We start from the raw sequence: 21,433 nt of genomic DNA, 5'->3' as shown, positions 1-21,433 counted from the left end.
CACTGTGTAGTACACTGTGTAATACACTGTGTAGTACACTGTGTAGTACACTGTGTAGTACACTGTGTAATACACTGTGTAATACACTGGACAGTATATTGCTTTGCTAACTTGTTCAGGAACCAATTGGGTATTGAAAAGTTTGAAAGAATTAAATCGTTTGCTAATTTCTCAAAGTGGTTACCGATGGCAATCTGTCAACCCTTTCTGTCAAGCTCTGAATCTGTTATGGTTTTTTATTTGTACCAGTTGTGATAATAGACATCTCAATTTTCAATTCAATTAATTCTTCATTTTGTGAACTCCCCTCCATTCTTTTCTTACAACACCTGTCGTGCCAGGCCTGACCCTGTGCACAGGAAGGTAACGGTGCGTTGTCCTCCTCCAGGTGGTGGCCATCATGTCGGTCCGGCTGTGGCTGATGGGAGGATCCATGCCTCTGTTCTCTGAGCAGGACAACCCTGCCTCCTTCTCTCCACACCTGCTGACCAGGTCAGTGACACGCAAACAAAAGAAAGCTTATGTTTCTCTTTTTTTCAGATAAAATGTGTTTCAATGTGAAAATAACTGACCGACTGATAAATTGACCTATTTTAGAGATAGCGTTGCTTATTGATTATTGCATACTGAGCCATAAATGTACAATGGCACTTTTTTGTTGTGTGTTTGCCTTTCACAAGTACGGTGTGCTAAGTGTGGTTCTTGTTGATGCGGGGAAATCCCTGATGGGCTGACGGCGTTGGGCTGGTCAGGTGGGTCAGTCAGACTCAGGACGCACAGAGGCGAGGTTGTGCGTCCGACCGAGAGGCGCTGCGTAGTTGCGCGTCTCAAAGGGGTGGAGCTCCACGGGTCGGTCCACACGCCCCGTTTGACTCCCTCCATGCTCGTGGTGCTGCCGTGTGGCGGAGTGGGTGTCTGCTGCCACACATGGTGGACTGTATGAACGCGCCGTGTATTGAGTGGGTCGGTCTGTGAAAGTAACTCCCGGGACACTTTTTTCCCCCAGTCCGCCTGTGATGTGGACCATACGGCACTCACTGAAGGCCTAAGTCGAAAAAATGCAGGGCCTGCCACTGACATCATTTAAATGCAATGTGCTTCATTCAGTAGGTAGCCCGTAACAGCTTTGCTGTTGTTTTGAGTTGTGAGTGAACTGTATCTCAGCGATGAAGAATATTTTAGAAAACATCACCTTCTACTGTTTTGATTATTTCAACATTTGTAGCACCTCTCAGCTACAGCCAAACGGTTAATGCACCGAAAACATTACACTTAAAATTTGCATCTTTTAGGAAAAACTGAAAGCTGATATAACCTTTTAAATCTTAGCCCACATATAGTGCATGAAAACAGACTGTGAGCATTACAGCTTGGCTGCGTATGGCTCATCTAGAGATGTGTGACATGCATGGACGACTGGCTCAGTGGAGAGCAGGGTCGTCCTTCAATCAGAGGATCGGCGGCTCCGCTAGCCCATGTCCAATGTCCTTGGGCAAGACACTTAACTCTAAATTGCTCCGGTAACTGTGCTTACGGTGTGTGAATGTTAGTTACTCCTGATGGCCAGGTGGCACCTCAGCCACTGCCATCTGTGTATAAATGGGTGAATGATGAGTGGTCGGAAGACTAGAAAAGCGCTATACAAGCACAGAGGTTTTTTTTCTGAACCATGATAAATGGACCTGTTGATCGCTGACAGTAATAGGGCCACTTGTGTGGACACCACATATATGAGCCACAGATGAGCCTGTGTGCTGCTCTGACCTGTTAACATGGGCGCTGAGCTGAAAATCAAATGGTTTCGCTATTAAACGGAACGGCGTAGTTCATCCATTTCAATAGTAAACCTGTTCATTTCATACTCTGGTAAACTTTAGTGTTGAGATGAGAACAGGATTACTCAAATGATTGATTTAAATCACTGTATGATTCCACTTGTTCTCTTCCTCTTCTTTCATCCCTCTATCTGCCTCTCATCCTTTGTACATCCCTCAGGGTGTTGAGCTACTCTTACCTGCTGTCCTTCAACGCCTGGCTGCTGCTGGCCCCCGTGGTGCTGTGTTACGACTGGCAGGTGGGCAGCATCCCCCTGGTGGAGTCCCTGGGGGACGCCCGCCTCGTGGCCTCCGGGCTGCTGGCCGTGGTGATGGCTGCTCTCTGCCTCCACTGTGTCTTCTCGCTGCAGGTAAGAGCAGGAAGGTGATGAGTAGCCGGAAAGGGCCTACGATTACAAGTCCCATGAACTCTGTTGCCTCCTGATGCCCCCTGTCTTCATCATGTAACTACATCATCTGAAGAGTGGGGAGAGCTGAAAGAGTTGAAGAAAGCCTAGTGGTAACAGCCTTTTCCATTAACTCTCAAGCAATGCATCTATATAGTCATTGCACATGTGCTAGAATGAGGCCTTATCACACACAGAGCAGAATAAGTATCAATGATTGTGGGAATATGTTGAGCTTCTCATTTTATTTAAATTGGCTAGCTATTTTCAATGCAGGATGCCGTCTATTAGGGGGATAAAAACACACAATGTAATAATAAACTAAACACAAGTGAGCCACAGAGAAATCCTTGTACTGTATGTGTTTAAGTCACCTATAGATTAATTGATAAACAATACACTTGAGCAATAGATAATTGATAAGAGATCATTGATCATAAATAATTAGAGGGGCACCAATATACAGGAACTCCACATAAAGGACCTCTGTCTAACGTTAGCTAGCTGGCAAGCAAGCCTTTGTAGCTAACGCACTATCAGAGCTAGCTAATGTTAGCTAACGTTAATTAAACGTTAGCTATTCCCTTCAGCCGATGGGCCCGTACACAGCTAAAGCGAACTAAAGCATTTCAAACTAATGATTACTCGTGATTACCGTAGGCGATGGCGTGTTGCTTGGTCGCCTGGTGAGAAAAGGCCACGTCTCTCTTGATGTGTTCGTCCCCTTCATGAACTCCTGCTGGATCGACTACGGCTTTGGCAACTCGTCCACAAGTTCGACATGCCTCGCTAAAAATACGTGTATTTTTCTCCTCGTCGTCTTCCTCCACCCCAAGACTATCTAGTTTCCATGTTTCGATGGAGGTTGGGTGTGTGGATTTTATCTTATCTTTTGAACCTGAGATGGTGACGGAGAATGTGGCTCCGGTAGCCTATGTACCATTTACGATTTCAGGGGCAAAATTATATTTCTTAGGGGCAGTTTTGCCCTTTGCCCTCGTGTATTTCCAATGCTGAATTGACATCGATGCAGTTTCCGTGGATATTTATGGTCCGCAGTCAATAACCCCACCTTAACACAGTCCCTTTAATAATAATGTATTTCATTATTTGAATACTTCTTCATTCAGTTTCTCAAACACCAGTGACTGTTTTCTGCAGTACATACAATGTTAAATAATTTTCAGTCAACTAAAAGTGACTAAACCATTTATACAGTAAAATTGGAATATGCATAGTAAAACGGTGATGATTTTCAGAACGTTAGGATTGTGACCACAGTGCTTATATCTTAATTAATAGGCAGGCGTAAAACACACTTCAAACTGGACAGGAACAAGTTTATTTTGAAAGGACACTATGTAAAGAGAGTATATTGACATTACAAGCGAATGCTAGAGGGCGTGTGCTTTGATCTCAAAGAGGGCCACAGTTGGGATTGAGTGTGTTATTTTTTCATACTATATCCCTAACTCGGATAGATAGAAATCAGGCTGAAAATCTGCGAATTTTCCTTTTAACCCTTTATAGGACACTCCTTGAAATACTTCCCTCACTCACAAACTCTCTCAAATTGCATGCAACCACACAGTGCAACCACTTCTTCCTTATACTCTTCCTTCAGCCCCACAATGTGACGTGGTGGTAACGACCTCACCTCCAAGGCCAGAGCCTCAGTGGATTTTCTTTTAAGCTCCTTCATCAAAGGAGATGAGGTTCACAACAAAGTGGGAAAACGTATAGAACGTGCTTTAGAGAAAGAATGTTCCTGTCCTGTTTAGGGATGGGTATCGTTTGGATTCTACAAACTGCTGCTTTACTGGACTACACGTCATCATTAATATCAACTGGAGAGATTGGCCGAGGACGAACGTTCAAAAGCTCGTGCTCGTGTCTGCAGCGATCTCTGTGTGCGCGCGCTGTGAGTGTTGTGTGAGCGCTGGAAGCCCCGCCCCCTTGAGCCCCGCTCTGCATGCAGGCGGATAACAGAGAGTGGAGCAGCGAGTGCGCTCTGATCCGCGCTATTTTAATAGTATCGATACATCAACGTCTTATCGTTTTTAACGTGCGGGTACCTTTTTAGTATCTATATACCGAGCAACATTACAGAGTAGTGTAAAAAAAAAAGTATTTAAATCGGCTCAGGCACCGGAAGGAAGCACCGAAATCTGCGTTGCTTTTCGGTCCGGTAGGTACCGGACGTGTTGGAACCGGTGCCATATTGACACCGGTTCTCGGTACCCAACCCTAGTCCTATTGGATCTCTCACGCACAAAGAATTATGTTTGGAAACTGAAATGCACTGGATGCATTTGGTATTATCTTCCGCATATTTTGCAAGGATTGTATTGCTATATTATAATACGGGTAGATCAAATCAAGCATTCTGATTGGTTGAGAGTGAGTCACGAGGTGTAGTTTATTCAGCCATAAAGTACTGTACAGCCTGTTTACATTTAGAGCGTTCTATATCAGTGCGCAATTAAAATAACAGGTAACGTTAGATTTAAATTAAGCGACCGTTAGTTTTCATTTCAAGCTTGACAGTTACCAAACATGTTGGTGTAAACTTTGATATTGTAACGTCCGCAGTAACGACTCACAGACGTTGGTTTCCTTAACTTGCAGGTTTATTGCTTGAGTGTTCACAGTATTGCAACGGGGCTCTTCGCTAACAGTAATGTTAGCTCAAACGGAACTGCTAACAAGCTCACGTAGCATCTCCCACACTAGCATAACGAACGACAACACACACGTCACTTCCTCCATAAAATGAGATGAGGATGAAAAGGGTTTGACCACAAAATCATGATCATTTCTAGAGAGAGATAATTACGTCGGTAATTTCCCGACGCGAGGCAAGTTCTCTAAACATCATGAAGGAGACAAATGACGGAGAATAGACGGACAGAAGCAGCGAGAGCACTTCTTTACATCGGTGGCTGTGTGTCATCCTCCACCCTGCTTTCAACCGGCCTGCAGTCAGTGTTATAGCCCCGTATGTGCGTCCTGTGCGTCCCGGGACTATTTTCTCTGTCGCTGAAATGTGATACACAACGTTTGGTGGCTACAACTATTTTGTGCAAAGGGAGCTTACTATTACTATTCATAAAGTCGCAGGTACCCATATTATAAAAGCAATAAGGTACTCGAGGCAGTACTGTGTCTACAATAATGTACAGTTGTTAGGCCCTCCGCTGCGTGTCAGGCCTAACAACTCCCTTGAACAGTACATTATTGCACGACACAGTACTGCCTCTCGTACCTTATTGCTTAAGTATGCTCTAGGTGTGTGTGTGTGTGTGGCCAGCAAGTCTTTTACATTTCATTTAGCTGATGCTTTTATCCAAAGCGACTTACATTTTTTTTCTACACAGCATAGTCACAGCAACGGGGAGCAGTTAGGGGTTAAGTGTCTCAAGGACACATCGACATGGACTAGTGGAGACGGGGCTCGAACCACCGATCCTCTGATTGATTGAAAGACAGGCATGCTAACCACTACCTGATAACTCCCCTGTTCACTGAGCCACTACCTGATAACTCCTCTGTTCACTGAGCCTCTACCTGATAACTCCTCTGTTCACTGAGCCTCTACCTGCTAACTCCTTTGCAGTCCGGCATGGTGACTTCCCTTCACTGGTTGCAACACAGCCAGTCCACAAACCAAAGGGTGATGTCACAAGTGCACTTCTTCTACAGTCTATGGTCACCTCCAGTCAGGTCCCCTTCAGCCGATGGGCCCGTACGCAGCAGAACATCACTGATAATGAGCCAAACCACTGACCCACAAGGGCCTGTCTGCTCAGCCTATCAGAGAGTCTGTTCACATAGACACAGCCATGTTCACCTGTGGGAGAGAAGGAGACCGCATGCTCATTGAAATAGGAACGGCCTCAGATATTGGCTCTGTAGAAAAGGGAATTCACTGTAATGTGATCATTTGATTGCCTTAATTGCTTCTCTGTTGATATATAAGACAGATCTGAACCTGCACGTATCATATTGTGTGTGTGTGTGTGTGTGTGTGTGTTTTAACAGAGTCTCAATGACACATATTACCACAATGAATGTGCTTTTCAGCCAAGCTGTTATAAGCTTACATTTGGAGCCTTTTGACTTGGCTAATTCAAAAATGTAATATGTATTTTTTCTTCTCTCTCCCTCTTTATCGCTCTCTCTCTTGTTCTGTCTCTCTCTCTCTCTCTCTCTCTCTCTCTCTCTCTTTCTCTCTCTCTCTCTATAGAGACAGGAGAGCAGACAGGTGTTGGTTGGAATGTTGTTTCTGGTCTTCCCCTTCATTCCTGCCAGTAACCTTTTCTTCAGGGTGGGATTTGTTGTGGCCGAGAGGGTTCTCTACATGCCAAGGTGCTGCTCCTACGTCTGACTGCTCCTACGTCTGTAGACACGTGTGTGCTGCATCTTTAGAAGCTGATAGCATTCAGTGAACAATTTGACGTGCATACAAGTGTATGACACAGATTACAATAAAGCTTTTAGTGGAACAATGGGTGCCTTTGGCGTTAATTATGAATATGATTTGGGTGTGAGGTTCGCTCCAGTCTGTGTCATTGGATTTATTGTCAAAGACAGTTGAGACAAAATCATACAATGTTGAGGGATTCCACTTGTTTGTCCTCTGATCAAGTCACTGAAATTCCTTCTCATGGAGATTCATTCATTTTTACAACTGGAATCTCATTTATTATAATACAAAAGTACAGTTTAATACTTTAAAACTGTGGGAACACAGCAACATCACTAAAAAGACATCCTTCCTCTCCTAGTATGGGTTATTGCATCCTGGTGGCTCATGGCCTCGGCCGGCTGTGTTCGCTGGTGGGCCGTTGGGGCGCCACAGTCCTCAGTGTCTCCATGCTGCTGCTCATCCTGCTCTTCTCCTGGAAGACCGTCCAGCAGAACCACGTCTGGCTCTCCAGGGAGGCGCTCTTCCGGTAAGAAGGGATAGAGACTGTGTTTGTGTCTTTTATCTGTCATGTGGGTAAATCTGATTACATAGTCCTGTTTCCGAAATCGTCCTTTTTGGGGAGGACAAAGTGAGGAGAATTTCATGTCCCAATAAGTTATTGCATTACAGGATGAATACTTTGTATAAGGTCAGGTTCAGGTTGAGTTTAGGGTTAGGATCAGCTTGGGTTAAGGTTAGGGTTAAGGTAAGTCTCCAGGAAATGAATGTAAGTTAATGTAATGTCCCCAAAAGTCACAAAAACATGACTGTGACTTATGTAACAAGACAGTCCTATAAAATATGCCAATATTTCTCGTGTAATCCCCAGTATAATTTTACCCACTACTATTCTCTCCCATTCCTGCTCCTATCTGCTGATGCGACTATGACTCAGACGGCAGTGAAGGCGCAGGTAGAAAATCCACGGCCCGCCACTGGAATATATATATATATATATATATATATATATATATATATATATATATATATATATATATATATATATATAATTGCTCTAACGCACACGCATTTTGACCAGATACACTTTCTTCGTTATCATAAGAGGAACGTAATTATTTTACTGGTCCTTCCTGAGCCGTCCTCAGCAGAGGACAGACTGGATGATGAAGAACAGAGGACAGAATAGATGATGGAAGAGCAGAGGACAGACTGGATGATGGAAGAGCAGAGGACAGACTGGATGATGGAAGAGCAGAGGACAGACTGGATGATGGAAGAGCAGAGGACAGACTGGATGATGGAAGAGCAGAGGACAGACTGGATGATGGAAGAGCAGAGGACAGACTGGATGATGGAAGAGCAGAGGACAGACTGGATGATGAAGAACAGAGGACAGACTGGATGATGAAGAGCAGAGGACAGACTGGATGATGAAGAGCTCTTCCTGAAGTCCACTGTCATCTCCACAGTCTTGAGCTTGTTCAGCTCCAGGTGGTTCTGCCCACGCAGAGGATCAGCCGTTCAACCTCCCGTCTGTGCGCAGACTCGTCACCGGTCCTGATGAGGCCGATTACCGTTGTGTCGTCTGCGAACTTCAGGAGTTTAACAGACGGGTCCCCTGAGGTGCAGTCGTTGGTGTAGAGGGAGAAGAGCAGAGGGGAGAGCACACATCCCTGGGGGGCGCCAGTGCTTATGGTCTAGGTCCTGGGGGGCGCCAGTGCTTATGGTCCGGGTCCTGCGGGGCGCCAGTGCTTATGGTCCGGGTCCTGCGGGGCGCCAGTGCTTATGGTCCGGGTCCTGCGGGGCACCAGTGCTTATGGTCCGGGTGCTAGATGTGATTTTTCCCAGCCTCACCTGCTGAGTCCTGTCTGTCAGGAAGTTTATGATCCTCTGAGAGGTGGGGGCTGGCACGGTGAACTGGGAGAGTTTGGATTGAAGAACCTTCGGGGTTAATGTCGTTGAATGCAGAGCTGAAGTCCACAAACAGAACCCTTGCATATGGCCTTTAACTTGATCTTATAGTCCAGTATAAAAGCCTTTAACTTGATTTGATAGTCCAGTATAAAGGCCTTTAACTTGATCTTATAGTCCAGTATAAATTACTTGATCTCATAGTCCAGTATAAAAGCCTTTAACTTGATTTTATAGTCCAGTATAAAGGCCTTTAACTTGATCTTATAGTCCAGTATGAATTACTTGATCTCATAGTCCAGTATAAAAGCCTTTAACTTGATTTTATAGTCCAGTATAAAGGCCTTTAACTTGATCTTATAGTCCAGTATAAAGGCCTTTAACTTGATCTTATAGTCCAGTATAAAGGCCTTTAACTTGATCTTATAGTCCAGTATAAAAGCCTTTAACTTGATTTTATAGTCCAGTATAAAGGCCTTTAACTTGATCTTATAGTCCAGTATAAAGGCCTTTAACTTGATCTTATAGTCCAGTATAAAGGCCTTTATCTCAGGGCAGCTCTTCTGGGATCTCAGCTCTACTTGACTGAGTTAATTGTGGCTGTGATGATGTCTTTCTACAGACTGACATTATGCCTGTTCCTCCTTGTTTCAGCTCTGGTATCCAGACTCTGCCACACAATGCCAAAGTCCACTACAACTATGCCAACTTCCTGAAAGACAGCGGCCGGCACCAGGAGGCCATTCACCATTACAGCACTGCTCTCAGGTCTGAACTAAAGCTTTCTAAGTCACACTGTATGTCGGTGAAGTTTTTTCCTGTTGCTGTTTCATTAATGTTACTGTTTCATGTCAAACACTCTGTATTACGTCACAAGTGTCCTTCACTTAAACCATGGGAATGCCCTGTGGCCCCTAAGCTTCAAGTCATATTGCATCAACATGTTTAATTAACACTGTGTGCTGCTAATTAGCTTAAGAGCCTCTTGTCAGGCTACAGCTGACTTAAACATAGAGGAAGTGTCCAAAGATGAAAGCATTACTTCATCAGTCCAGCAGTTTGTAGGGTCAGTTTTTATCAAGAATCTCAGAGAATCTTGTATCGTTAATCTTGAGAAACTAGAACGGTATTATTTTTAAATGATCTTCCCTAGAAATCCAGACCAGTGTTGCCAACTCTATTCCAATGAAAGTAGAAAGCAGCACTAGTTCCACAAGTTGCTCAAACTAGCAAGACATTCGCCAGGTCACACTGACCTTCGAATTAAATGATTGGATGTGTTATTTCAGTTACCGAACGAAAATATCACTAATGTTTTTGAAGAAATTCCCGAACCTACTGACAGAAAAATGTACCCAAACACCTCGTGGTAAAATCATTGATCAGGGCATTTATTCGTTGCAAGGAAGGAGACAGAGTCATCTTCAGATGAATTCATCTGGAAACTATTCCTCTGTGTGTATATATGCGACTGGTGGTGTTTTTAATGCTTTACTTCTTTTTTTTGTTCATTACTTAAATTTTGAAATATGTCTTTTCAACTATGAGGTGAAACAAAGATAAAGAATAACGGTTGGCAATTATAGTGCAAAGAGATTTGAGGAAAATATCTACTTTTGATCTTTCTGCCCAATGTTGCCGTATTCATTTGTGACGCATTGCCTGTATAGTGAATAGATGTGGGACTCTGAACTAAGCATAGTAAAAGATGTCTTTGATTATACAATAATACAATCAGATACAATAATGAACAGTTGATGTTATGGAGGTCCTCTTAGTAAGTAAGTAAGCTTTGTTATTATTTCACTCGATGTCGCTCCATTTTAGTTTGCCAGTGACTGAACCAAACTAATATTATGTAACTTACTCATTATTTAAGAGCACATGTAGTCAAACAGACCTCCATCAGCCCTTTTAATAACCTGGTAATAACGAGCTCCTTCTATTCTTAAAGTATGGGATCCCTTGGAGTACTACATACAGTTTAAATCAATTTATCCATCTTCTAGCGGTGCAGTTTAGAATCCATGAAGTCTTAACAAGTTCAATTTCAAAGACAATGCAAAATCATGTAAAAAAACAATACCAGATTTAACGACTTCAGACCAAATGTTGAGGTATCTTTCTATTATAATTAATACAGTATTTTGTAACAAATGGGCTTTAGTTAATATGCCAACAACAATTATTTGTTTCACATGATTATGCACAAATTAAATAATAATAATTCATATTACATTTATTTTCTGCCAATAAATCCCCTTTAACCTGGACACAGTTGCTAGACCAGATGCATTGAAACACGTGAATATTGCATTTGTGTTTTTTAGAAACGGGGTCTCCATAAATGAGGTTAGACTCTGTCTCGTTGTCTCTTACTCTTCCTCTGCGGTCGTTTCGTTCCTCCACCTCTCAGGTTGTTCCCTCGCCACGCCAGCGCCATGAACAACCTGGGAACTCTGACCCGCCACCCGGAGGAGGCGGAGCGCTACTACAGGAAGGCTCTGGACACCAACGCCCAGCACAACCGAGCTCTGTTCAACCTGGGGAACCTGCTGAAGTAAGACTCACACATACAGTCAGAGCACAGAAGCTTGACCATCACATGGTGAGACGTGACACTGAGGACTCCCAGTGCTGATGTCATGTGAACAGCTTTAAACAATTTATAGTCGAAAGGAAGTGTGCTTCTGCAGGGCTCTCCAGTGAGCTTTCACATTGCATGGACCCTCACTGCAGGACCCGGTCTTACTGTTTCCCACAGCAACTTTTTAATGGTTGCTATAAACAGCCTTACGGGTTCCAACAGCAACTTCTTAATGGTTGCTATAAACAGCCTTACTGGTTCCAACAGCAACTTCTTAATGGTTGCTTTAAACAGCCTTTCTGGTTCCAACAGCAACTTCCTAATGGTTGCTATAAACGGCCTTTTTTACTTCAGCTCCCCAATGTGATCACAACTCTTCTTCTGATGGCAAAGAGGTTCTCCGCGTGGAACAGGTTCTTCTGATGGCAGAGAGGTTCTGTGTGGAACAGGTTCTTCTGATGGCAGAGAGGTTCTCCATGTGGAGCAGGTTCTCCTGATGGCAGAGAGGTTCTCCGTGTGGAACAGGTTCTTCTGATGGCAGAGAGGTTCTGTGTGGAACAGGTTCTTCTGATGGCAGAGAGGTTCTCCGTGTGGAGCAGGTTCTCCTGATGGCAGAGAGGTTCTCCGTGTGGAACAGGTTCTAAATGATGGCAGAGAGGTTCTCCGTGTGGGAACACGTTCTTCTGATGGCAGAGAGGTTCTGTGTGGAACAGGTTCTTCTGATGGCAGAGAGGTTCTGTGTGGAACAGGTTCTTCTGATGGCAGAGAGGTTCTGTGTGTGGAACAGGTGCTTCTGATGGCAGAGAGGTTCTGTGTGGAACAGGTTGTGTAGACCACTGTGGTGTTTATACCACTGTGGGTTGTTAAGATTATAATACTGTTATAATGCTCCTGTGGATAATAATGATGAGGATGTTGTTGACAACAATGTTGATGATAATAATGAGTATTATAATATTGCATTCAGCTGCTGGTGATGATGATGATGATGATGATGATGATGATGCTGATGCTGTGTTCCAGGTCCCAGGGCAAGGAGAAAGAGGCGGAGACTCGGCTGAAGGACTCCATACACTTCGGTCCACATTTTGCTGATGCTTACTCCAGTCTAGCGTCGCTCTATGCTGAGCAGGTGAGACACATAAAGCATGTTATGACTCATCACTTCTTAATAACTCCAGACTCAAGCTAGCTTTAGCTGTGATGATTACTCTCTGTAGCCAGAGAAGCCCGTTCAGTCGTTCTCTACCTTCCTGTGACCTCGGGCTCCTTCCTCATTTAGTCCTGTATTTATTTCCGTCTCCACAGAAGCGCTTTGCTGAAGCCAGTGAAGTGTATCTGAAGGGAATAGAGAACTGCCCAGACAGCTCCGACCTGCATAATAACTACGGCGTGTTCCTGGTGGATACGGGTGAGCTGACTCTTCTACTGCGGAGACATGCGTATCTTTATCTTAGTGAAGGGATTCAGCCACTGGCAACATGTTCAGCTCATACTGGCTTTTCTTACAATGAGATCTCACATGCTTTATGATATAATCCTGACTTCTCATTGGGCCCATTCACAATAAAGTGGCCATTTTCCTCACCTTACTCAACATGTTAAGTTTCCACGATGCCTTTATCACATTATAAAGCTCTATTTGCAGCCAGATAACTAAAGCTAGGTCTGCAGAGATGCAATCTGTGGGAATATCTGTGTGATGTTCATGGACACTTTATGAGATAAACTTATCCAACCTAATGAAGTGTTCTGCCATGAAGTGGACTTTTGAGATGTTACTATATTCATCAGACATGTGGTTGAGGTGTGATGACCGACACAGGACAGTTTCTATTCAGACAATGAGGCACAGTAACTATCTGTGTCCCTAAAAGAGCTCAATGCAACAGAACTAAATGATATAACTAACCTCAACTAAGCTGACCTTACTAATGAGGGAAGCATGCCAAAGCCTTTAACAGACGAGAGGGCTATACTCAACAATAACTAATGCAGATAAACACTACATAGACAGTTTACTTCTAACTCAATATTAACCGTGCAAATAAAATGAAGAAATTCACTTTAAAATACACAATCAAAAGGCTCCCTAGAAGCATGTGTGGCTGTGTGTTCTAGTCCAGGTGTTCAACACGGCTACCTGTTACTGTGGAGGTCAGACCTCCAACCCACAAGAAATACTTATTTTATTATGTATTATACTTTTGACAGCTTCTTAGCTATAAACTAATGTGTCATCTGTAGTGAAACAGAGTATGACATATCTGTTAACATCGTTATAAAAACACAATTACAAGCCAGTACATAGTCACTAAACTACAGCAACAACAGCATCATCAACAACAACAACAACAACAGCATCATCAACAACAACAACAACAGCATCAACAACAACAACAACAGCAGCATCAACAACAACAACAGCATCATCATCATCAACAACACAGCATCATCACTAAGAACAATCATAAGAGTTCCTTAGTAAATGAGCAGCTTTGACCGGAGGGTGAAGAGCTCTGCAGCGCTGAGACATTCTTTCTTGTGTTGATTGTTGTGCCACCAGTTTACTCTAACTTTAAATGAAATAATTTAGAATATAGTACCATCGAGTGAAGAAGTTGCCACACCACCACAAAGCACTAGTCTGGCGTCTTTACAGTCAGATTACTAAAGTAAACCCATGAGCTGCATGTAAAGAAACATGTTGATCCTGTTGCCTAACAGGGACTCTTTGAATGAGTTTCATGTGACTTACAGTATTTCCAACAAGTCCCTGCATTAGTCTAATGCCAGTATGTCCCAGGCCACAGCAGAGTCTACTGGGAAGTAGTGACTCAATCTAAACTTTGTAAAATGGTAAACACTTCTATTCCTTCCACTAAAACACAGCAGCGTGGTCCTAGAGAGGATTACAGTCCACCTCTGCTCTGAGGGGTTAACTCATCACGCTATGAACAGTATGAGAACGTGTTATAATGCACATGATGCCAGATGAATGGTAATCTTGTACTATTATCATCATCATCACTGAATATTTTACAAATATGTAGAATATAAATGAGTGATCACATATATGTAATAGATATATCTTCATCTGTGTCACTTCTCTTACATGCATTGTTTTTTCTTGTGCATGTATTTCTCCTGCATGTTTCTTATGCACATTCCTTATTTCTCTGGTTCCTTCCTTCAACACTTCCTTCATCCTCCCCCGTCCTTCCCTACTCTTTGCTCTCATGCTCCTCAGGAGAGGGAGCGCTGGCAGCCGCTCACTACCAGCAAGCCGTGAGACTCAAACCAGCACACTACGTTGCCATGGTAAACCTAGGACGCCTCCTCCGATCATCCAATGAGAACACAGAAGCTGAGTCTTGGTACAAGAGGCGAGTAAACGATCTGTATCTGCTGCAGGCTGCTGTGGAGTGTGCCGGCAATGGAAGTGATGCAGAAGGCAGCGTCTCATCATTTAGTCTTTCAAATGGATTTATTCAGTATTCAACTTGCCTCTGTCCTGAAACGTGTTATTGATATCAATCTGTTCATCTCACTCTGATCTGCGTGATAAACTTTGGTCTCGGATTTGAAATCAAGTTTGTGTTTGGAGGGTCAATGTATAACATCGCTGCCTCTGTGGAGTTTTGCTCCCAACCTTTTTAGGCCATTATCAGACCAGGAAAGAGAAGAATAAGTCAAGTGATGTTTCCTAAAGGATCTCCGGAACCACAACGTTGATGAACTTCATTTAAAGTGCTGAAATACAGTAAAGCCTTGTGTGAAGACTTTCATCGGCTCAGAAATTAAACTTACCGTTAAATTTCTGTAATTACATAAACCCCGTAACCTTGCCGCCACTTCCGGGCAGCGGCCGTAACGTTTCACTAGATCGTTAATAAGTACACTTTACAAAGTCGGATTTCAATAAAAGACACATCTTTGTAACCCTACGAGCTGGTAGGAGTCTAACAAAGTATATATCCTTGTGTGTAGTATATTAGTACCTGAAAAATCTATATGCGGCCGGACTTTGTTTTTTTTCTTCCCTCTTAGACTTTTTTCACTCTAAAGGCTTCCGTGATTGTGGGAGGTTTCTTAAAACATGTCTTAAGCGGAAATTTATGCACATTTGAATACCCAGCATGCCCCAAACTGATGGTGTTTAGGCATAAAGGTTATAACTTTTACATTTTTGAACCCAATGACACAGTTTTTTTACTAAAACTCCATGGTAACTCCACAAGGCTTTGATTTATTGTGATTTCTCTTGCAGATTCTGATTCTTGTAGGTCATTATCTTTACAAAGAGAGGTCTTAAACTCTGTAGGTTGTTTAGGCCTTGAACCAAGGAGTTGGAAAAACTCGGGGGTGGCTCAAAAAGTCCTTTTGGGGAAATGTTGCTCATATTATGCTGGATGTTCATAGTTATGATAAAAATATGTTAAAAAAGTTTTATTTTTTTATTTATTTTTTCACAAATAAATTATGAAATAAATGAACAGACCTCACTAAGAACTCTAGAAGGGCTTCTTGGGGCTCAAAAGGAAAAAAGTACCCTTTCAGGCCGAGGCCCTCTCAACAGGGGGCTTGGGAATAAGCTTGGCTTGATAAACAATCACGAACGAATATATTGATGTTGCACCAAATTAAACAGAACCTGGGCTACAAGAAAAGATAAGCCTGCTTATCATGCTCCAAACACAACTCAAACACCAACTTTGTGAACTCCATCCATCCATTATCAGCCGCTTATCCGGGGTCGGGTCGCGGTGGCAGCAGGTTCAGCAGGCCGACCCAGGCTTCCCTCTCACCCGCAACACTTTCCAGCTCATTCTGGGGGATCCCGAGGCGTTCCAAGGCCAGCCGGGAGATATAATCCCTCCAGCGTGTCCTCGGTCTTCCCCGGGGTCTCCTACCAGTTGGACGTGCCTGGAAAACCTCTAATGGGAGGCGTCCAGGAGGCATCCTGACTAGATGCCCGAACCACCTCAGCTGACTCCTTTCGACACGAAGGAGCAGCGACTCGACTCCAAGCTCCCTCCTGATGTCCGAGCTCCTTACCCTATCTCTAAGGGTGAGCCCGGCCACCCTGCGGAGGAAGCTCATTTCGGCCGCTTGTATTCGAGATCTCGTTCTTTCGGTCACGACCCAGAGTTCGTGACCATAGGTGAGGGTTGGAACATAGACCGACCAGTAAATGGAGAGCTTCGCCTTCCGGCTCAGCTCCCTCTTCACCAGGACAGACCGGTACAGCGCCTGTTTTATTGCTGCAGCCGCACCGATCCGTCTGTCGATCTCCCGCTCCACCTTACCCTCACTCGTGAACAAGACCCCGAGATACTTGAACTCCTTCGCTTGGGGTAGGCAGTTTGTCCCCACCTGGAGAGAGCAATCCACCGGTTTCCGGCAGAGCACCATGGCCTCAGATTTGGAGGCGCTAACTCTCATCCCTGCCGCTTCACACTCGGCTGCAAAACGCCCCAGTGAATGCTGGAGGTCACAATCCGAGGAGGCAAACAGGACCACATCATCCGCGAACAGCAGAGAGGCGATCCCGAGACTCCCGAACCGGATCCTCTCCGCCTCTCCACTTTGTGAACTACCAAATTTATATCTTGTAAAAATATCAAACACTCAGCACGTTTGTGGCTCTTGTGCTCGTTAGCATTGTGTGGACACGATCACTCTCTAGAATCCTCTCAATCCACAGATTCACAATATATCAATTCCCTCTCCAGCAAAGCATCCAAAGATAATGTTGTGCTCTGATAGGGTAGAGGGTTAGAACTGCAGCTGCTTCAGATAATCATCTATTTTAGGCCAACCTGAAACTTTTTCATTTTTGCTGTGCCATCTTAATTTACTCTTTATATGTACTCTGGCCAGTAACATATATACTGATATTTACACATCTGAACAAAGTGTTCCCTTTACACAAGTGTTCCCTTTATTATAACACAACAATTATTAAAATTGCTTACTTTGTGGTTGCAGAGATGCTCTTTTTAGTATGGGTATGCAATTTTTGAGCGGAGGCCTAAAAAATAGGTTTGTTTTGTTAACAAATTTTTTAAATATGGTTATTTATATATATAGAGAGAGAGAGACCTTGTGTTGTGTGGTAAATTGTATGATTGTATTGTTCATTTGCATAACAGTGAGGATAACAGGCAATGGTGTTAATGAAGAATACAGTCTAAAGTCTAGACCATGATATAAACTCCATGATATAAACTCCATGATAATTTGATATAAGCTCCCGAACCACCAGATTTCAAAACAGCTTATTTTTTCTTCATTCATCCTCCACCCTCCATATATAATATAGTTGTTTTGTTGTTTGTTTTCTATCTAAATTATTTAACTATCTAAATGTAGTTGTGCAACCCTGTGGTACACTGACAAATAAAAACGATGTAACTAAAGTGTTCAATTTGACACATTTTAATGTTTTATTACTGTATTTAGCACCTAAAACACTTAATTTAAAGAGCACTGCAAATGTGGAAAGCCATCCTTGGTGACCTTTGACCTTTTCCTGCAGGGCGCTGGCGGTGACGAGGAAGGTGGACATCCTGACTCCGCTTGGAGCTCTGTATTACAACACGGGGCGCTACGAGGAGGCTCTGCAGGTGTACAAAGAGGCCGCCGCCCTGCAGCCAGACAGCACCGACATCTGGCTGGCTCTGGTGAACAGACCCACACATTTAAACATTCATTAAAGTGTGTGTGGTTGGTTGGTTGATTTGGGTTGGTTGGTTGGTTGGTGTTGGTTGGTTATGTGGGTTGGTTGGTTGGTTGGTTTGGAAGAGTTGACATGGTGCAATGTTGGATTGCAAAACAACACCTGACTGGCCTCTAACATTTTGTCACAACCTGAAAACATTATCTCTCACACAAACACACATATTTACACCCTCTGTTTCTGTCCCAGGCTCAGGTCTTGGCCATGGCCGGTCGTACCAAAGAGGCAGAGAAGATGACCCTGGACATCATATCCAGAGAAGGCAGCTGTATTGAATGTTACCGCCTCCTGTCGGCCATTTACAGCAAGCGTGGAAACTACACAGAGGTGTGTGTGTGTGTGTGTGTGTGTGTGTGTGTGTGTGTGTGTGTGTGTGTGTGTGTGTGTGTGTGTGTGTGTGTGTGACTGTAGATGTGTGCGTCAGTGTCTGTTGCTTAGAGGTCAGATAACTCAATGAGGAATGATAAACTCAGCAGGAGATACTTTCAGCTCCAACAGTAACCATGGAAACTAATCACCTCTGCTTATCCTTCACCACCATCATTACTTGCTTGTTTCTTTCACTTTCCCTGTGACCCAGTTTCCCAGTAAATATAAATGATGTGGTATAATTATGCAGAATGTTTGCACTAGAAATCTACAAATAAAAAAATCCTCAAAAGTAATAATACTATGCAGAATGGCCCTTTCAGTGTTTCTTTATAATGTACTCTTGGATAATTATTACTGATGGATCGTTAGGGCTGAGCTTATTTTGATTTACTTTATATGTATTTTCATCTTAAACACTACATTGTAGTATATCATATTTTACAAACTAATCATATGTTTTGTATGTTACGTCTTGCATTAAGTCAAGCATCACTGCTGTATTGTGCAACATGTGGTCAAGTGACAACTAATCTAGTGACTTTGAAGCTTTTAGTGCCATCATGTCTGCACTCCTGCTTCATGTGCTCAACAACCGTATTCCAGGAGATTCTGCAAAGAATAGCTGTGTGGGAACATAAACTGGTTTTACCATGTAATTCCTTCTAAAACTACAAATTGCCATTTTTTGTTTGTGTACAGATTAAATAAACAAGATGGACTTAGCGGTTTGGTAGGGGGGTGAATTCCCCCCCTGCAGGGAGTCTTGATGCTAAGTACGCCCTGACTCCAGCTTTCCAATGAACTCAAGGATATGAGATAGCTGATCATGTCACTTATGGCATCATAATCAACCTAAACTATTACTATAACTTGCTTTAACTTCCTCTCAATCTTCCCCCTATGTAATAGTTGGAGACTAACGAAAAGCCCTTACATATCAGGCCAACAGTCGGCCTGAGATCGGGCCCTCAGTGAGTGTCTGTGGCCCTCGTCTTTGTGGTCTCTGCACCGTTAGGTTCCTCTTACAGCGGCTTCTAAGTCAATTGAGGTGGAGCCCATCGCTAAGAGAAATCAAACCGATTGGTTGTTGATCAGTTCACGAGAAGTTGAAGCAAGGAATGCAAGCAAAACAACTAAATTCAGGAATGGCCCACACAGAAGGCTCTGCTCCTTGATGAGAAGTGATGAGTGAGAGCGGTGTGAAAATGGTAGGCAAACGCTACTTTGTTTCAACAACAGTTTGTTTATGTTGTCCCTTGGTTTCCCTTTTTGAATAACAAAAATAGACCACGCCACCTGCTGGAATGGGGAGTTATTTCAGGCGCAGAACATGTGTGTAGATGGCAACTTTTTCACCCAGACACGTGACTTGAGGCCACGCAACAGTCAGCCTTTGTTGCTGCTAGTTCTTTGATGTCACTTTGCTTTGTCTGGGCCTAAAGACGCAACCACAATCTCTAAGGCTGAGTCCGGCCACTCTGCGGAGGAAACTCATCTCCTTACTCTATCTCTATGGCTGAGTCCTACAGAGGAAACTCATCTCCTTACCCTATCTCTAAGGCTGAGCAGGCTGGGCAGGCTGGGCACCCCGTACTCCCACAGTACCCCCACAAAAACCCCTGAGGGACCGCAAAGCACATGTAGACTGGTTGGGCAAACTCCCAGGACCCCTCCAGTAGTCTTTGAGGGTAAAGAGCATGTCCACTGTTCCACGACCGGGACGGAATCCGCACTGCTCGTCTTGAATCTGAGGTTACACAAACCCAGGATAGTTTCTGGAGCTTCTGGGCTTTATTCTAAGAGTGAAAATAAAACATTTTCAGTATTTGGTCAGTCAGTGTGTCCCATTTTTCGGGGGCAGGCCCAGCTTTAGTAGTAGTGGAGTCTGCCTCTGTAGCCACCAACAACATGGATTCTGCTAAAGTCAGACACAAATCAAATTCTTTAATTCTGTCACTGTCAGTGTGTCAGTGATAAAGCTGACGCTGCGAGACAGGATTAAACAATCTCACTCTTCATCTCCGTACCCCTCACCGTTCTGCTCTGCTTTAATTCAGTTTCAACTTCCTATTCTTTGCATTATCTGCTTCTTCTTCTCCTCCTTCCATCCCTGTCTCCTTCAGAGGCCTTCGTGGTTCAAAGTAGCAGGTAGTCAAGGGAATCTTTTTGTACAGTCTGCTTGGATTTCTGCTCTCAACCAGCAGTGACTCCCGACAATCCCAGCAGGAAGCACTCAAACCGCAAAACGCTTAACTGTAAGAGTTTTAGAGACTTTTAGTGTGAATGTTCATATGTGTGTCCATGCCAGGCGCTGGAAGCTCTGGACCGGGCCCTGCAGCAGAGTCCCAGTGATCTGACAGTGAGGGCAGAGCTGCACTTCTCCAAGGGAAACCAGCTCAGAGAGATGAACCAGCTGGACCAAGCCTTTGAGGTACCGTTCTCTTCTTCCTCCACACCTGCTTTGTCTCAGTCTCTTTAGCCAGGCGTCTCTCCAAATGTGGCATACATTTTGACCTGAATTTTCCAAAGATTGGAAGTCAGGCGGTAGAGCAGGTCTCAGGTTGGCAGTTTGATGTCGAAGTGAGCTTGAGCGAGACACTGGACCCCAAGTTGTTAAAAGCAGATGTACTAACCGACGCAAATGTCCTTATTGCCTTTTTCCAGTCTTCTAGTTGGTAAGAGCAAGCTGATGTAGGATTCCTCAGCAGAGGAGGAAACCTTTTCTTTCCCCGGTTACTCCAGGTCACTCTGTGCCGATAACACGCAGCAGTCTTGGTCTAAAGTCAGCGAGCTATCCATGCACTCCTCAGGGCCAAACACCCTTCACACTCTACCACCAGCCTCCCTCGTCACCATCCTATTGCAGTGGCCTTGTTCACTTTCACTTCAAGCCCCTGAACAATCAAGGTGAAGATATAAATGATCGGATAATTGTGGTCAGGTCAGTAGTTTAATTGTTTCTGCGTCCCCTATTCAACGGAGACACTATTACCTTAGAGACACTATTACCTCAATTAGCCTTCCTGGACTTCAAGGCTTTATTAAAGCAGGATATAGGTAGACATTTAGTCTCTAAGTAGTAGCCTACAAACACACTTCCTGTACCATAAAAGCCCTCTACTAAACCTTTAATATAGCTGTCTCCATCTTATGTCACTTACATAGCTACGT

The 21,433-nt window shown here is 43.8% G+C and overlaps 1 protein-coding gene across 1 annotated transcript in view; it reads left to right on the top strand.

The window, feature by feature from the left end:
- Nucleotides 1–21,433, top strand: part of tmtc1 (transmembrane O-mannosyltransferase targeting cadherins 1) — a gene marked incomplete at both ends in the record, with an annotated part of 35,658 nt that overhangs the window by 10,762 nt on the left and 3,463 nt on the right. The window contains 12 exons of the mRNA XM_079236025.1: nt 389–492; nt 1,996–2,185; nt 6,468–6,589; nt 7,009–7,176; nt 9,216–9,329; nt 10,978–11,121; nt 12,172–12,280; nt 12,457–12,559; nt 14,399–14,534; nt 17,690–17,834; nt 18,080–18,217; nt 20,571–20,693. Coding sequence (XP_079092151.1) covers nt 389–492; nt 1,996–2,185; nt 6,468–6,589; nt 7,009–7,176; nt 9,216–9,329; nt 10,978–11,121; nt 12,172–12,280; nt 12,457–12,559; nt 14,399–14,534; nt 17,690–17,834; nt 18,080–18,217; nt 20,571–20,693 — 1,596 coding nt within the window. The remainder of the gene's footprint in view (nt 1–388; nt 493–1,995; nt 2,186–6,467; nt 6,590–7,008; nt 7,177–9,215; nt 9,330–10,977; nt 11,122–12,171; nt 12,281–12,456; nt 12,560–14,398; nt 14,535–17,689; nt 17,835–18,079; nt 18,218–20,570; nt 20,694–21,433) is intronic.

Source organism: Taurulus bubalis (genome assembly GCF_910589615.1).
Source record: "Taurulus bubalis genome assembly, chromosome: 20".
In the NCBI taxonomy this organism is placed as follows: domain Eukaryota; kingdom Metazoa; phylum Chordata; class Actinopteri; order Perciformes; family Cottidae; genus Taurulus; species Taurulus bubalis.
Note: the sequence above shows the minus strand (reverse complement) of the source record. Positions and strands in the feature narration are given on the sequence as shown.